Genomic DNA, 18,542 nt, shown 5'->3' with positions numbered 1-18,542 from the left:
GGGGGGCACGTCCCGGTGCAGGCGCGGGGCTCGCCGCGCCGGCCGCAGCGGCGGCGTGCGGCGTGCTCACGCCTCGGGGAGAAACGCCACGGAACGGCTCCCATTCCCGACTGGCTTTGCCTCTGGCTGTACTTCTAGGGCCAATTCTGGCATTTGTCCCCATATTCGTTCTATCTCCCTGGGGTAGGCGGCTCTCGTCACTTTAAGGTTGCGAGTACTCAGAGTGTCGGTGCTAAATCGTCCTTTCCTCTTTTTTTTTTTTCCCTTTTTTTTTTTTGCAGTGAATTGGAAGGATTGGTCAGCACACTGGAAAACAAGAGCAGGAAAGGTTTCTCTAATAAATACAGGAGTCTGAAGCATGTTGTTCATTAACTACTGTAAAAAGACCACTTTATGCCGTGATACCCAAAAGTTGCTATTAGAATGATGAGCCGTTAGTGCGGTGCAGCAGGAGCTTACAGTGTGGCTTCCCTGAAGTAACTGCCTGCTTCATCTATTAGACCCTGTTAAGTATGCCAGTAAAGCAGTAGTTACTACTAACGTCCTGAGGACATGAGGGCACAAAGGACTTGCAAAATCAACACTACGGGAATGGCTATTGCAAGAAATTGTGGTGTATGGCCTTTCTCATAGGCTGGCCAAGCTTGAGTTTAGAAGTACCCGGGCTCTTATTTTGTTATGACTGTTCATTCTGGGTAACTATTCCAGAGCTCACTTTCTGTGGTCATTGATGACCTTTTAGTTTCAGTCAGTTTATTCATTGCCTACAAATAACTGTTCTTGTGCCAGCATTATCCTCTATACAACTCTACTCCTTCGTGGTTCTCCCTCAAAGAATATTTGGAGGGAACGCTTCTGTTTTCTCACACTTTATTTTGTATACTTAAAAAAGCTAAATTGTTCTGGTTTGTAATACCAACTTTCAGTTTCCTTGCTTATCTTAGCTCTTGTTTGCATGTGTTCAGTTTCAGTTTGTCTTTCTGGGACATTGTTAACCGAAATTTTATGATCTTAATTTCTTTTACTCAAAAAAAGTGTTTTAAAAAAAGTATCTCAAGGAAAAAAAAAAAGAAAAAAACCTAGATTCTACAGGGAGCTAGTTGCTGGGCGAAAACTATGATGTAAGTGAGAGTTTGTGCTAGGTGATCAGAAAATGTTAGATACACAAGCATTTTTGGCATTATGTTCTTATACAGCAATTTATTGGTAATATTCGTTAGTAAAATCAGTGATTACAAGTAGATCTATGTCAATCTAGGGTGAAACCAATAAGCAGTAGCATACTGTATGACTGCCTCTTTCTGGTGACTTGTGTTCCTAATGCCGGTTGGATGGATGGATGAATGTTTGTAGGACACCTTTAATTCTAGCTTTCAGTACAGAAGGCTTCATCTTGGAGTGTTGCATTCTTTTCCAGTGAAGCTAAAAACGATGCATGGGAGATAAAGTTGTTCACCCCTCTCAGAACTCTTCTTCTCCTGCTTGACATTTTAATTTTAAAATTGCAATGTGGGAGCTGCATAATTTTAAATCCTATTATATGATTAGCTCTCACCTCATTGTTAGAAATAATCTTAGCTTGTTCTAAAAGTCTGTAATTTGTGTTTGAAAGGAGGATGCATTGGAAAGGTGCTGCAATGCCTTACTGACTAAAGATGCCTTTGTGTGGTTGGTGTTTTTACTGGAAGAAATTCTATGCATTCTTTTAATGAATGATGAATTAGGAAATTCACTTCCTAGGCAAACTGGGTTGTGTGTTACATAATGAAGACAATGATCTGGGGAAGCTGTGTGTGCTGAGCAGCTTCAGTCTTACCACAGATTGCACATTACTGTTCTGGTATATATACCAAATATCTATAGAAGTTGCAGATTCTTAGTTATACATATAATGTAAACAAATTGACCAAGTTTTTTTCCCAAATGAACTATAAATAGCCTGACTTTTAAATATGTCAAACTCTGCAGCTCCTGTTGACCTTAATGGGATCTGTGCATACTCAGCACTCTTGAAGATCATGCTGCTTATTAGAGACCCAACTTTAAATGCCTGAACGTATAAATATAAGTAGATAATAAGGCATTTGAATTACTGAGGAGTGATAATTTGGCCATCTGTGTGGGGTTGGGTTTTTTTTTTTGATTAATATCTTCAAGATAACAGTACTTCTGCATTTCAGAAAAAGTAATAGTTGCAATAAATTGAGCTATGAGATAGTTGTAATCTAAAGGTAGTTTTATGTTCCAACAAGAGTTGGGGATGACAGTTGCCCTTTATGAAATGCAGCATAACTGTAGATGTATATTGACCTCGTGAAACAATTTAAATAGATGATTAATAAATATGTTTTAATTTTTCCTGGTTTTCACATGTGCCATTAAAATAACACTGTTCGTCCCCGTGTTTCTATTTGCTATTGCAGATCACAACCATCTGGTAAAGTAATAAGTGGAGAGGAACATTTTTCAAGCAAAAAGTGCCTGGCTTGGTTTTATGAATATGCAGGTAATATGCAATGGATTAATGTTTAAAACTATATGGTTTTGCTTTAAATAAAGCAATACATCAAATACTACTTGCATTTTTCTTTTTTTGATGTTGATGTAGACATAAAAATATGTCCATATTTCCTTCCTTATAACATGCACTTGAATTAGTATAGCTTTTACTATTATTTTCTTGGTATTTATTCTTTTTGACTTATTTTTCCTTACTCTATGCTTTATAACTTTAAAGTGAAAGAACAGATGTTGAGCAGTACAGTTGAACCAGGATATACTGAGTGATTCTACTTCTTGCTTTGAAATTGTCAAGTAGAAATCAGGACATTGAGAGTGAATTCAGATTGATGTGTATGTATCTAACTGCGTCTTTTTTTGTAATCATTATGGAAGGCTAATGACATAGGCCATGATTTAAGCTTCTTGGGTTTCTATTTTACAAAACAAAATAATAGAGGTTTATACTGTTTTTCCATTTGAGAATTTGTACTAACATTTTTGATATTCTAAATAACAAATGTCTCATTCCAAAAATATTTGAAGTAGCCTCTTTCAAATAATTCAGGATTGCCATTGAATAGCTGCTTTCAGTGAATATGCAGTGTATTTTGCAGAATTTATTACACTATTACTGCTATGTATTAACCAAGTATATGGCTTCCAAACTCAGGATTTCTAAATTGTTATTGATTTCTTGTCTACTCACTACTTAATAGTCTATCATAACTGGTTGGTGATTAAAACTCATTAGTGGCCAGTTCTTAGTGTGGAGTGAGCTGCTGATTTATCTGCCAGCCATTGGTTTGAGTATATTTATCAGGACTGATACTTTCCTTGCAGTCTTTTCACAGCAATAAACTCCTCTTGTTTATAGTAATCTGCATTTTACTTCAGGTTTGAGGCATGCTCTTTTGGAGTAGAGTCTTTTCTAGGGAAATAATAATTCAAAGTTAATTTTCTTGTGATAAATATGTTTGCACGTACTTCAGACTTAATGTCTGTAAATTTTGTCTTTGTTGTTGAGTCAAGAATTGAATGTAGGAAGTTATACTTCGTTGGTTAACCAGTAATCAAAAAATGCCACATTTCCAGCATGAGATAGAATTCCAGTTAAATTATACACAACAGGAGATAGAATATTTCCATTGGAAGATAAAACTATACACACATATATATATATGTGTGTGTGTGTATGATTTCTGGACCAGAAACACTGATTCAAGCTTTTACTTGTCATTGCCGGTGAACCCTTGCATGTGTTTATCTTCATAACTTGTTGGGGTTTTTTAACAGTTTCTATCTGACACTGTTTGACCTTGCTTACCTAGCCAAAATGTCCTTTGCAATATTTTTCAAGAGGTAGGGGTTCATGATCTTAAATGTCAGTTACATTTTATTTTCCAGTAAAAGTAGCCATTCTCAGTAGTTTTTATTGACAATGTTCCTATCTCACAGTGAGTAGTTACTCAAAGCACATTATCCAAACTCTTAAAGAGGCTTCTGCTTACACTAGCAGCAGATACAGTGGAGATAGGTATCATCAAGGACTCTCTGCCTATTATAAGTAGCAAAATTTGCCAAAAAGTTGTAAAATGGCATGTTGTTTTGGAAGACAAAACCTTTGCCTTTTACATGAGTTCATCCTCACTGAATGTTAATGTAATGATCCAAGACACATCAAAATACTGTGTTGACAAGCCTTTTTAATAATATTTGGCTGCCCAGTAGGAGTAATTTTTGGAACTTAGTCAAAATAACTGAAACCGGAGAGGGATTAGAGGAACAAAACGCCGTAGCGTGTGTCCGTATGCACTCTTTAAATGCACTATTTTGCTGCATTTTAGAGACTTTTTTTGTGTTAAAATGGAGAAATTACAGCTTAACACTAGCTGTTGTGGTCCTAATCAAGCTGTTTTCATTGCAGTCCTAAAGCTTTTTCTGGTTTGTATATGGCTAACATGCTCAGCATTTCTTCAATTTATTGTTACCACTTTGTTTATATTACTCAGCTCATAAAACTAATCTTACGTTATTTGCAGATTCACCCTCTTCTGTGTTAGTGTAAACCCGTAACGTTAGCACCATCAAAAGAATAATATCTGTAATAGTAGCTCAGACAGAATTAGATTGTATTGTTTTTTTTATTGTTGATAAAATAGTTTTTCGAAGAACATTATTCATAAAGTAACTTCAGCAGAGAGTAATGGTACCCAAATTTTCTTAAAACAATTGACTGCCACAGTTATTGGAGTTGAGCTGCATCAATAGGAAGCTCACCGGAGTCTTTTGAAAATTCGGATACAAAACTAAAATGGCTTGTCTGCTATCATAGGAAGGCAGTGCACAGCACAAACATTCTGGTGTAGCACATAAGTGTCTACACAATTGTACTTGATAGAATAGTTCTAGCTTAAAAGCTATTTAATTGTGTAATTCAGTGTTTTTAGAAATACCTTGTGTGCAGTATAGCCTAATTATTGTGCATCACCGTTGTGAGCAGTGAATGTTACTTAGATTTCAATCTGGTGTGGTTTTTGCGTTGAAGGTCCTGATGAAGTTGTAGGCCCTGAAGGAATGGAAAAATTCTGTGAAGACATCGGTGTTGAACCTGAAAATGTAAGTTTCTTTCCTAGTGTTAATAACACCTAAGAGGAAATTAGATAAGGTTAAGTTCTGTGTAACACTCTTAACTCCACTAAGCAAAGAGTTTGTCATCTTCCTGCATGTAGGAGCTGCTCTAAGATACTTCAGCTGAATACATCAATTATATTTGGCTGGTGTGTGAGGTTTTTTGGGTGGGTTTTATTATGGTAATACTTCATTTTCAGAAATTGAAATTAAGGGGAAAATTGCATGTAGCTGAATTATTTAATGGTAACAAATATGAAGTGCAAGCATGTACCACAATTGCTAGAATGTTTGTATGCTTAAGAGTTTTATTCTTGGACATCAGTAAATCAGCCTTTTCTTACATACTGACTCCTTTTCCTCCCCTTGTTTTTCGCTTTTTTTTTTTTTTTTTTTTTTTTTTTTTTTTTTTTTTTTTTTTTGCTTCCCCTAGATTATTATGTTAGTTTTAGCCTGGAAACTAGAGGCTGAAAGCATGGGATTTTTTACCAAGGAAGAATGGTTAAAAGGAATGACCTCTTTACAGTAAGAGTGTTTTTACGTATCTAATAGAATGTTCTAATTTTTTGGTTGTACCTATAGCTTAACTACTCCTGCTTTATTTCTTGTATGTTGGAAGTAAGACACAAAAAAGCTTGCTTTTAGGTCTGGTCTTGGTCCACAACTGCAAAATTAATCCGATGAGTTCACTCAAAGGATTAATTTATTGTCTAAACCTAGTTAAGTCAGGTTTTGGTGGCTTCCTTTTCTTGTGAAAATATGTTAAAATATCATTGTAGTTAGCAGACATAAATAAGTAGATGTGGAGATGCACATAAGCATATTTCAGCACTGATATTCTGGAAAGATTTTACTGATTTCTGAGCTTTATAGATGAGAACTGCATGGATAATAGCTTTGGCTATTAGTATTATTTATTAGATGCACTCTTGCTCTTTCTGTTTGTATTTGAATTTTTGGTGTGTTAATACCCTTCCTAAAGAGATCGAATCTTACATTAAAGTAATCAGCTTTTTGTGAGGCTTAGTTCAGTTGTTACTTTTTGTTTGTTCTTTGTGTAACCACTTACGTATGGTACCTTAGTGTTTTAAGGGTGTCTTGTTATAACACTGCATTCAATATTAAAAATAGGGAGCTACTATTGCAGCTAGAGCACAGTAGGAAAGTGGGGTTTGATTTTGCCCTGTCAGTTGTAGATTGGTTTGGGAAGTTGTATCAGGCAGATACCCTCCAGTTACTCTAAACTATGGAGTAAGTGACTCTGGACTGACTCTCTTAACTCTTAATTGATGAGGCTTCTGATAGATGCCTTGATTATTTTGTAACTATCACCGGAAATTAAGTTAAGAGCTGGAATGATTAAATTGACTGAAATTCAGGATGACAGAGATTAAATTCTGGGTGCATGATTTTTCAGATGCGGTGAATGGGTATTGGTTGCTTATCTGAAGTACTTCGTTTTTATGCCCAAATAGAAGCTTTCAAGAGTTAGCCAATCTCACAGAATGCAAGCCCAAAGATGTATGAAATCAGGCACCTGTTCAGAGCCTATGTTTTAGATTTTGTTTCTAATAATTTGCTGTGACTGGAAGTCTTGTGGTTCTTTTCAGAACAGAGCTGGTCGTGCTGTAGTCTAATTGTGTTTAAGACTGAAAATGGAGTGCTGCTGTGTGTTTTTATAGAAACAGACTTGTGATGAGAGCGCTTGCCTAACCCTAAAGCAGTAAACCTGTATGTTTTGCTTCCCCTGTTGTTCTCTGATAAGCTGGCTATAGGCTAAGCAGCTGGATGAAGCAAAGACACATAACACAACTCAAGATCCATTGGCTAAAAGATACGTGTGGGTTTTGGCTGGGTGTGAGTGAACAGCTCTGTGGCGCTTAGTTGCCAGCTGCTGTTAAACCATGATGAAAGAGAATATAAACCTGTAGACTTGTGCTGTTGTTGCTTACTAGGAACGGAGGACCATATTGTGGGGTTCCATCTGGAATGGGGTAGTCTAGTTTCTCTTGAAAGGTTTGACAGAAGTTTGAAAGAAAAGGATTTTACACTTCAAATGATAAAATATTACTACATGCTTGCACAGCTTTTTTCTTTTTCCCCTTTTAAGTTTCACATGAAGAAATGAGATTGAAATGCATTAAAAGCCCAGAGTGTATTCTAGTCAGAGTTACATTATAGAATCCATATTTCAAAATACACAAAATGTCACACAAGGTAATGGCATGAGCAGGGTTGGGTGGAATTCAGCTCCATGGTAAGATACCTAAATGTTTGGTTTATATGCAAGAGCTGGATTTCTTAAACTCTTAACTGCAGTCTTTGGCGATCTAGTCAGCATAATGGAGCCTAGGAAGGTATCCAGTTTGCCCTAAGACCTAATGACTGGTCACCTGAATTGCTGTTAGATGTTGCTTGGCTAGTCCTGTATGAATGGTAACACCTGAATCTTAGGACATCTGTATGTAATCTACAGTTAGATGGCAGCATTTGGGTGCCTGAATCTTGAAGTGACATTCTCTCTGCATGTTGTTTTGTAATACACTGGCGAAGTTTGTTGTTTAGAGGTGAGAAAAATAAGTGCATGGTAAGGTAGATGCTGTTAAAATTAAGGTGAATTGAGCCCTAACTAGCCTCTTATGAGACCTAAACAACTTGGGCTGTGAGGTTTCCAGTATGTTGTGTAGGTAGGGTGAATTCTGCCACATATATATGTGTGTGTGCATATACATATGTATGCAAGCTCTCCTCATAGCAGAGAGAATCAAGTACCTCTGCTAGGCAGTTTATTTCAGCTGCTTTAAATACCTCCTTAGGATGAAATATATATACTAACATTAAATACTTTTGGTTTAATGTTTGTATACATCTTACTGATTTTTCTTTCTGGTAAAAGACAAGCATATGTGAATAACTATGGAATATAAAACATTGGAATGTCTGAGTAGGAGTTAATGAATCATCTCTCTGTCCACGTTAGCTATGCCTCAAATAATCTCTCTACCTCAGTAGAAATTAAAATACATCTGCTTTGTGGTGCTAATTTAAATTTTGTTAAAAACGTGACATAGGGATGAGAAGAGAGTGTAGTAAGCTAATGTCTAATTTTGTTGATCTTAGGTAACATTATTTAATGCTATCTTTCAGTAAAGACAGTTTGAGAAATCCCATCTTTTTCTAGTGTCTGTACAGGAGTTTAGTGTTAATTCACTTGTGCTAATTAGAAGGTTGTTCTGGTTGTTAGGAAGATTATTCTAAGTATGGGTGACCTCAGTCATCTATTTTATGGTGCAGCCACACAAGCAGCCGTATCTCTGTAAAAGAGGAGTTTGACAACTCCATGCCTCCTTTTGGGAAGAAGGTCAGTGGCTAGGTAAGGAAATGCCCTAAATGACTTTAACAGAGACGTGTCCCTGTATCAGGATCCAGAGGGTGGTGTTTGTCTGAGCATGATCCGTTTCGCTGTTTGGTTACAAATGCACTGACAATAAATTGCTCGGGAGTCTTGACACTTAATAACTGCACATGTTCATATCAACTTTTTCAAAATATTTAATTGTGCATTAAAATACACATAGCCAGTAGTATAGTAGACAATAACTGGCATTTTACTTTGCACTTAAATTTATGATTATTTGACTGATTTTAATGAAGTAGCTTGTAAGAAATTTAAGCATACTGAAACTTGTGTTTACCCATGGTATGGTGAATAATCTCTATCAAATTATTTTTAACAAAATATGTGGTAAACTCACTATAAATAGCTTATATATGTCACTAGTACACTAAAAACTTGAGCATTTAGGTAGATGTTAAATAGGTAGATTTGTCCTCAAATGTGTAGAACATTCTGTTGAAAGTATGAAGGTTGGAACATAGGAGAGATATGAATATAAAATGAGATGCCTTTCAAGCATAGCATAATGCTGTTTTAACAGTTAAATAGTAGAATTCAGACCAGTTAGATGGCTGAAGACAAAAAAAGTAATTTTATCTTTAGTTAAATTTACCAAAGCTCTTTTGACAAGAGTTCTTTTCGATTTATTGTATGATTTATTGCAGAATATATTAGTTCTGTCATCTGAATATGTAGCCTAATTAGCTAATAGTTTTATTTATTTAGCACCAATGTTGGCTAGGAGTCAGTGCTGCTTTAGGTAGATGCTGCCAGAGACAAGAAGTAATAAAAGGCTGATTCAGTTGGGATTGCTACATTTCTCTTGTCGCAGTCTGGGAGGGACAGACTTAGAGACAGCTGTGCACACAGGCTGGGAGATCTGAGGAACAGGAAGTATCAGCTGTGGCAGGTACAGCATCAAAGCACAGCATCTCAGCAACCTGCTGCAGTACCCCCGAAGGGCCCTTGCTGGGGCCTGTGTGACAAGTCCATGTGGAGCTGTTAGAGGTGCACGTGTGTTCTCTGAGAGGCAGGCTGCCAAAAGGGGGACACGTGACCGAAGGAAATATTTATGTACATCTGCATTTCTGAAAGTATGCTTCTTCATGAAGGATAGAAGGCAAGGTAGATTATTTAATTTATTTGGTTTTAATCTTGGCAGCTTTTTTATAAGAATAAAATGTCATGTTATAATTGTTCTATTGAGTGAGTATTTTCTGGAGGATTAGCAAGGTTAAATTGCATTCTCCTTTGCCATTGTTAGTGAATCTAACCCATTTTCTATTTGGAAACAAAATTCCTTGCTGAGTAAAGTACAAGGAGATCTTTCTGCCAAAGGATTATTTTTGCTGAAGCTTTATCCTGTTGACTAGCAGACCTGTACATTCTCATACAGCCTTTGATTTTTCAGTTGAATAGCTAGTGACTAATTCAGGTGATTAAGGTTTTTTCAGAGCTTGCATTTATCAGTCATAAAACATGAGCAGACTAGTACGTTTTGCAGAGTGCCTGCTCAATCCTGCCATTTGTAAACTCTCACTTAAAAGCTACATGTTTAGGGTTTGCATTTTCCCATTATTTCCAGCTGGATTTCACCCTTTAATGCACCCCTTTAGAAAATGTTTTCTTCAAATGTTCATAGTGATTGAAAGATAAGATACTGCTGGGTATGAATACAGATTGTAGAGTATGGAATAAAAAGGCTATTATTTGAGATGTGAAGCATACATACACTTTGTATTATTGTTGCTGATATATTTAAAACAACAAACTTGCTTACAGAAGCCAGCATTCATCATTTCAGTAAACTGCAAATGTGTTGAGCATGTTCAGTATTAAATCAGTTTTGTAGTATTACTCCTGTGTATCTGATGATTGCATTTTGGTGATTTTAGTTTTTTATGTTTGCTGGCATTTTTTTCATTGCCTAAATGTTGTGTTTTGAACTTCTAATGTTTGGGGTTTTTTTTATTTTAAGGTGTGACTGTACAGAAAAATTACAGAGTAAATTTGACTTCTTACGGTCACAGTTGAATGACATTTCATCCTTTAAGAATATCTACAGATACGCCTTTGATTTTGCAAGGGTAAGACTGCTGAAATGTTAGGAAAGTTCTCACTTCTATTTATTCAAAAAGCTTGTGGTTGATTGGTTTCTGTGCTTTCTTTATTCAACCTTAGGAAAAAGACCAGCGAAGTCTTGATATTGATACTGCAAAGTCCATGTTAGCTCTTCTGCTTGGAAGAACTTGGCCACTGTTTTCAGTATTTTATCAATACCTGGAGGTACAAGTTTCCTTGACTTTGTGAATGATGACATAGTGGTTGGACTGTTCTGTGAGAATATTGTGTTTGTTTTACTCAAGAATGTATCTGTATTACTCCTCTTCGCTTGCTCAATGTGCTTATGAAACAGTGATGTTCTTGCATGCATCACACCCCCTTCCTCCATGTGCCCCACCCCCTTCTTGTATCAAAGGCAACTAAACTTCCATTTTAATTATACTGTAAAAATAAATTTAAAAGTAAGTAGTAGAGCCCCACCAGTGTCTTCAGCTGTGTCTGTACTGCATTTCACGTTCGCTTTTTGCAGATACAGTGTGTAGGTACCTTGATCTCTGGCTGTCTCTGGAAGACTTTGGTCAGCTCAGCTACAAGTGACTGATTAAAGTGAATGTGTGTAGGTTGCGGAACACATTAGGCTTGAGACTATTCCCTGGCTTCAAAACAGTACTAACACTGCAAAGTAGATGTCCTTATGATCATAATGTTTTGTACCCTGGAGAAAAGAAGATTTTTTTTTTTTTTAATAGTTCATTCTGGAAATATATCTGAGTTAGATATGCCCCGCTTCAGGGCAGGGCAAAGACACGCCAGTTCCCAGAGCTTAGCATGGTGACTTACTGATTTCCAGGTATTTTGATTCTGCTCTGACCTTTGAAGAAATCATTTTATGTAGTTTCATAACTATGAAATATGTTTGTGTGTAGTATTTTTAAAAATGGAAAATCAAGTAAATAATAGCCATTGTTACCTATTAAATTGTTTGTTAGGAGCTAATTGAAGATAAAATGAGATGCAGCAGTACCAAATGCAACTCGACATTTTAATATTTTGAAATTACTTTTCCTAGCAATCGAAGTATAGAGTTATGAACAAGGATCAGTGGTACAATGTACTAGAGTTCAGCAGGACTGTCCATGCAGATCTTAGCAACTATGATGAAGATGGTGCATGTAAGTATTCTTAATGTTTTGCTTATTCAAATATTAGCAGAGAATTTTAAGCATGAAATAAGTTTCTGTAACAGAAACAATACTGTAAGGTGTAAAATCATTCTTCTCCAAAAATATATAGAAAACAGCCCTGATAACCATTCATCTTCAAACTGTAGATACTAATTGTTGTTAATTGTATGTTAGGGGTATAGTATGTCAGTAGTATGATGGTGTTCTTGAGCCAGCTTGTATTCAGTGAGGATCTAGTGAAGGTGCTTGCTGCATGAAACTGTAGACTTGCAAGTAGAATTATAAACAGCAAACTCTCATTTTGTTCTAGTATGTAACAGACTGTAGCTTAACAATTTTTACCCTGCTGGTATTTGGGGCTAAACTCTCCACCAGTCATGCTATGACTGAATTACCTAAGTCCCGTTTTCATCCATGTTCTAATTATTCACAATTTTGAAAACTTTAGGAACAAGGAATTAGTTGTGCTGATTTACAATATAAGATTATTTTTATGCTTTCCATTCAGTTTGCTCCACCTGTCAGATATCAGGAACACTTTTTTCCATAATTCCATGTAGTGTTTTTTGTGCACTTTTTGTCATCCTTGGATTGGAGTGATCATACTGATCTATGAGTATTTTACCATAGGATTGACATGGATGTTTCCTAGACCAGTAGTTTTAACCTCGTACTTTGAGAGATGTTCGAAAGACATTGACAAATGTAAATCCAAGTTTTGTCCATTTGCAGGGCCTGTACTTCTGGATGAGTTTGTTGAATGGCAGAAAGTTCGTCAAGCATCATAGCAAGAATTCAAAAGAAAATGCAAAAATTTTTTTTGGTGCCCGCCTGTACACAAAGTAATGAGAAAAAGAAAGGATTGCATTTTCATTCATAAGAAAGACTTTACAGTATTTTTTTTTCCTTTTTTAAGGAGACTTTCTTGTTACATGTGATATGGGCATTGAACCACACCTCTTCTGAGACTGAAAGTTGGAGTTCTTGTTTTGAGTCTTATGTTTATAGCATTTATTTCAGAACAATAAAGATTCAGATTTGTGACAAAGGCCTAAAAGTGAAGGATGTCCCTTGAATGTGAGTGTGGTGTCTATTTTTAAAACCAAATCTGTAAGATTATCTTTCTCAGAAGTGCCCTTTGCTTGAATTTTTGAAGACCTTAAAAATGCTTAATTGGCGCTGTTGCTTGCTGTTGGTATGATTGTCTTGTGTGGCAAATGTTAGAGTGACTGATTTTGGAAGCCCTGGATGGGAGTGTGCTCATTTGGGTAGTAAGTATTGGTCATGGGTTGTGCCACAGTTTTCAGCTCCTTGTGGAGATAAAGGCCTTAAACTCCTACTATTGTTTTTTATTTCTTTGTTTATTCCCCACCCAGTGGCATGGCATTTAATGGCAGCCCCTTTCAAAGCAGGAGGGTGTAGAGCAAATGGCTCTATGTGCAGGATGGCTGAAGGCTTGTTGCCTGTACTTCAGATGCTGAACACAGATACTCTTTGGTACAGCAAGGCAGCTTCAGATTTTTACTGCTATTTAGACTTTTTGGATTGCTTTGTATAAAAGTGCGATTTATATTTTAAAAGGGAAAGCTGGGAAGACTTATTTCAAGCTTTGCTTCTTATGTGTTTTATACTGGAGGCACTCATGACATGACTTTTTTTTCTCCCTGGATGGTTTTCATAATGTAAGTCAAGAAGCAGCTATTTAATCACCTACCTTTGACCAAGTAACAGGCTTTTTCTAACAGGATATTAATTGTCACCCTGTTACTCTGTGTTTTGAGTCTAATAACTACTGCCCTTTTAGGCATTCAGTATTCATGGCAACCTTTAAATACAGTAGAAGTTTCTCACTCTACTTTCCTGCCCAGGAGACCCAATGCCACCCTTGAGAAGGAAAGGGATTTTAATCAGTAAATATGAAAAACCAAACCAGAATGAGAGAATGAAGCATTTGCAACTTCTACTTTATTATATAAAGTGTATAATACAGGCTGTGATAATGCCAGGAGTCTCAGTCAGTGATCAAGGCCTCAGTGTGCCAAATATTTCAACAGGTGAAATAAGAATAGACAACATAAACTAGGCATGACTTGAAGATCTTTGCCTCAGGGAAATTACTTCTGTTTTGCACATCCCTTAGCCAGGCTAACAAGCATTTTTCCTGTCTGTATTAAGGAAAGCTGTATTCCCAAGATGGTAATTTTTTTTTTTTTTTTAAGAAGGGCAGGAAAAAAAAGAAAAGGTGTGAGGATAAATAAGTGGTACCAACTAGTGGTGTGTGCCTGTGCTCTTGTCCTACTACCGAGGACCACACTTACAGCTTACTTCCAGATCTGCTTGCTGTGGGCTGCCGGAAGCAGTGCAGTGGTGGGCCACGGGCTGTTCCGCAAGTCACCTTGATTTCACCCAAGTTAAAAAAGCACTGGAGAAAAAAAAACCAATCATTGCGATACTTGGAAGATCACTGCTTGTACAATGACTAGTGTCCGTGTGCACGTAAACAGATGCACTACAGCTGCTCTAGATACTTTTTCACCTGTTTTACGGGAAGTACCTAATTTTAGACGTTGTGTAAGCTGTGGCATTTCTCTTCAATACATTACAAGTTGTCCATTTGCATTGCTGATAATTCTGATTTCACTCATAACAGAGTGCCTTTCATTTGGAAATTGCCCTACCCCACAGGAAAGTTTGTGCCAGAATGAGATTAATTTCAAGAGTCCTAAGACCTACTGGTACAGTAAGGTCCTAAGATGCACAGATAAACATGCACCACGTAACTGATGTCAAGGGATGTACTGCTGTATACTGTAACTCTTCAGGGATGCTGATTCTGAAATGACTTTAAAATTCACTACAATGACTCTCCTTGCATACTGTATTTAGTCCTCACTGAGGTGTTCTCTTTCCAAAAGTTTTGAAATGCTGGTCAGAAGAGAATCTTTTATAGCTTGATTTTAAAAAATCCTTGGTTTTAGGTAACTGCAAACTGTTGTGAATTCAAACCATTTGGTCCTAGAGGATGGTATTAGAGTGTAAGAGTAGGAGTGATGCACCTACCAATCATGAGGTGGTCAAGTACTTGCCATTAAGGTGTAAGACACTATGTGATGTACCATTTGTATCTCTGTTAAGGTTTTATCAGTATTCCTATAATAAATCCATGTTTCAGGGATTTACAATGTGGCTGTGTGTGTGATTGAAAATTATCAGTTACTGTAAAACTTTGACTGGGGATGAATGTATTTAAACTGGTTAAAATAGTTTTTCAAATTTGAATAAAATAGAATTTTAAGTTATGGGTTTTTTGCTCAAAACTGCAATCAGGTGTATTGTTTCAATGTGAATTAATGGCTTGTGCAGTTTCATTGTGAACTGATCATATTTATTAGCTATGTTTTATTACATCATCTTACAGCTTATTGTGGATACGTGCCAATAGCTGTTAACTTAGTTTTGTTTCAGTTTTTTAATTTTGTGCGTGTCCACATGTGAAAACTTGAGTTCTGCTAAATGCGTGCTTTAGTCTTTAAACTTTAGTTTTTGTTTTGCTCAGGTGCATTTCAGTCTATTAAATTTTTTTTTAAAAGTTATACCTTATCTTTCAGTGTTCTAAGATGAAAGTTCACAGGTGAAATATGCTTCCAGAATGACAATTGAAGGTGAAATGTCTTCCAAAATTAAATCATAGGGGTGTCTATCTTAATGCTATAAATTTCACATTAATCTCACTTTCATGTCTTGGCATTAATTCTTCCTAACATAGTTAATACTTCTCGTTTTCTTAGACAAATAACAGTTTTCAGTTTAAAATCTGAAAACATCCACCTATTCATGGAAAAAGCCATACTGGTTGATAGAATGTTGTATTTCTCCTGTGTAGAAATGTGATCCTGAATTAAATGGTTGTGTGAGTTTGCCTGTGTCTTTAACTGTATATGTAGTTTTGATCCAATTTATCTTTACTGTTTAAATTAGCTTCTTAAATTCCTCTTAGATTCTTTACTAATGGATGTAATTTCACATTTCTATGTAGCAGACTTCGAATTCAGCTTATGAGATTACCACGGGCATCAGCCTGATACTATCTTGAGTAGCCCTAATGAGGGCCCTGTGGTCTCTGTGGCCTTTGTTCAGTTGTTTTTGGGGGTTTTTTTTTGTATCTGTCAAAAGCTTTGAGCTGATACATTGATGCTGACTGCACAGAAATTCCAAAAGGGACCGTAAGTGTAATGCTTCTGATGTTTTGTTCATTTTTTGAGCTAGTGAACAGTTCTTTCAATGCACTATGTACAAACTTGTACAGGTTTAGCTTTAAGTATGACGAATAAAATGGTATGTAATAGGGCAGAAAACTTTTTTGTCATGCTGCCTCGTAGTTTTTCCTTTTGTGTTTCTGTGTATGTGTAATTGTTCTTAAAATCGCTGAGAACTTAATTCTGGCAAGATGGATCAGTCTAATTGTTAAGTTAACCTTATTGAAGAATTTCTTTGCTTCTGTGTGTAGATTTAGGAAATAGAACTTTATCTCAACTGGGAGTAACAGCAAACACTATTCTTGATTATATCCCATGTTACTAGGTGCTGATAGGACATCATAATCTTGGAAATTAACCATCATTAATTATTCACTGAATGAACACTGTTCCAACAACCCATTGCAATGCATGTGAATGAAGAGAGAATGAGCTTTTCTGTCTTCCCCAGCCGCCTCCCTTCAGTCTCCCCCAGCATGTCTGTTTTTAGGAAAGGACTTGGTATTTCCTAATGTACTCTTCCATAGAGTCTTTCAGAGCCCATAACAGAAAGGATCAAAGACAGCGTCTTGTCATATGTTTGAGTTAATGATACTGTTTTCCTTGCAGATGCCTCTTGTTCCACTCTTGAGACTTCCTAGTTAAGGTCTGATGCCAAACCTACCTCAGGACAGTCTTCCCTCTGTGTCTCTCAGACCTAAGGCAATGCCTGTTTGTTGTCTCCATGGTTCTGCTTTTATCTTGTTTTTGATAATGAAGTTCCTGATGCCCTCCTGAGCCAGTAGGAGTTTAGTGGTATATGCACAGCAGGCATCTCATATCTACAAGAGGTGGCCAGAGTTTTGTTACTTTATTACTCTTCTGTATTGTCATTCTTCCTGTATTTCTTTCTGTCTCTGTGAGAAAGAGCACTGAATTGATAGGTAGGTGCATTAAAGCCTGAATATGCACTGCAAGATTATGTAGCCGGTGTTATCTTAATTTTCATTTTAGTTTTCAGCCACTGCCAGGTGAGTCACCACCAGATTCTCAGCATCATCTGGATTCTAAACTTTAATCTTGTTCCTGTTTTTGTTCTAGTTAATCAGAGTATGACACACTCTGCATATTTGGATCTCCTTAGCTTTTTCCCCTGAATAGTGACCATATTAACAGTGACAGAAGATGTAAGTTACTGAATTTGTTTTATAGGCCTTAGAGTGGACAGATCTTTGTCTTAACAAGCCAAATACTAGTTCTTTAATCCAAGTTGGTTCCAGTGGATTTCTGCTGAATGACTCATAAAGTAGTAAGTTATGAAAATGTAATGGTTGTGTCCTGTTTCTCTAGAAACTGCATATTGATAAAGATGCTTTAAACACATAAAATTCTTTAGCTTCATAAATTAAACTTCTTCCCTAATTATGAACATTAAAAACAAAATCACTCTATATTTCAGGGGTTTGTCCATGTATGTATTTTTGTCAGCTTAGTAGTGAATTAGTGCTGATTATAAAATAAAGGTATTTTTGGTTGATTGCAATTCTAGCTAATATGCAGCTTAATTTGTTCCTTACTGTTTCCAGAATTACTTTGTTTACTTTCACTATTCATTTTATGGTAGTAAATTAAAGGGATAGAACATAGAAATGCTAGCTAGCTAATTTTTTTTCTGATAATAGCACTGAGGGGAGTCTTTTTTATTCTTTTAAATACTAGGATATTTCAGAAAGGTTTATTGTGCCTATTATAGTAATTATCATAAAGTGAAATGGTAGATGTGGCATCTAGCCTCCTAACTACCATAGGCTTAATGTGAAATTATTTTAGGATTCAAAATCAATTAACTATAAATAGTTTTTCTAATGAAAAAGGAAATAGTATCTATGTAATGTCTCTCAATAATTAAAACTTATAAAGAAATATGATTAACAGTAATATATTTCATCCTCATCTAACTGCTCAACACGTCAATTTGAACATAGACAAAATGTTAGTCAAGACACATCTAAAATAAATCATTATTAATCCATAAGAAATGTAATGGCTTTAATTTTTTTCCGATTACAACAGTTATATAAAAAATAGGCTCTCTGCATACCTGACAATTGCATTGAAATGATGCTTTGTGTAGTAGTTATATTGGTTCTATCTATGAAACAAAGAAAGTGGTTTATTCCCTCATGCATATTAGGGTGGTTTTGCATGGGGACTGAGTAGCAATACAAAGCAAAGGCCAGTGCTGGAGCTCCAGGGACTGGGCATGGGTCATGACACAGTGCTTCTGCCAAGATGGAAAATGGAAATATTGATGGCACATTCAGGAAAGAATAGGAAATATATCTCAAAATAAAATACAGTCATATCCTACCATTTTCCCCTGTATTTCTATGGTTGTTGGTTTAACCAGGGGTATGCTCTCTCCTTGTTTCAGACTTGTAGCCTCTATGCATGCACACACATTTTATATATAAAAATATATAGATGTTTCCCATCTAGTGTTCTGTGTGGTGGAAACTACCAGAAGGATTT

At 36.2% G+C, this 18,542-nt stretch overlaps 1 protein-coding gene across 5 annotated transcripts in view; it reads left to right on the top strand.

The window, feature by feature from the left end:
• Nucleotides 1-12,851, top strand: part of DCUN1D5 (defective in cullin neddylation 1 domain containing 5) — a 13,641-nt gene extending 790 nt beyond the window's left edge. The window contains exons 2-9 of one of the 5 annotated variants that reach the window (XM_042023795.1): nucleotides 277-323; nucleotides 2,424-2,506; nucleotides 5,048-5,118; nucleotides 5,564-5,655; nucleotides 10,506-10,614; nucleotides 10,709-10,813; nucleotides 11,661-11,763; nucleotides 12,508-12,851. In XM_042023795.1, the coding sequence (XP_041879729.1) occupies nucleotides 277-323; nucleotides 2,424-2,506; nucleotides 5,048-5,118; nucleotides 5,564-5,655; nucleotides 10,506-10,614; nucleotides 10,709-10,813; nucleotides 11,661-11,763; nucleotides 12,508-12,563 (666 nt within the window). In that variant the 3' untranslated portion in view covers nucleotides 12,564-12,851. Of the gene's footprint in view, nucleotides 1-276; nucleotides 324-344; nucleotides 506-555; nucleotides 1,122-2,399; nucleotides 2,507-5,047; nucleotides 5,119-5,563; nucleotides 5,656-10,505; nucleotides 10,615-10,708; nucleotides 10,814-11,660; nucleotides 11,764-12,507 lie in introns of those variants that run through there. The other 4 variants (XM_042023798.1, XM_042023797.1, XM_042023800.1 and 1 more) reach the window with 4 other exon arrangements.
• Nucleotides 12,852-18,542: the final 5,691 nt, after the last annotated feature.

Source organism: Corvus kubaryi, unplaced genomic scaffold, assembly GCF_017639235.1.
Source record: "Corvus kubaryi isolate FWS band 111438036 unplaced genomic scaffold, C.kubaryi_AGA036_p1.0 37256, whole genome shotgun sequence".
In the NCBI taxonomy this organism is placed as follows: Eukaryota; Metazoa; Chordata; class Aves; order Passeriformes; family Corvidae; genus Corvus; species Corvus kubaryi.
This window is presented reverse-complemented; position numbering and strand designations above follow the sequence as displayed.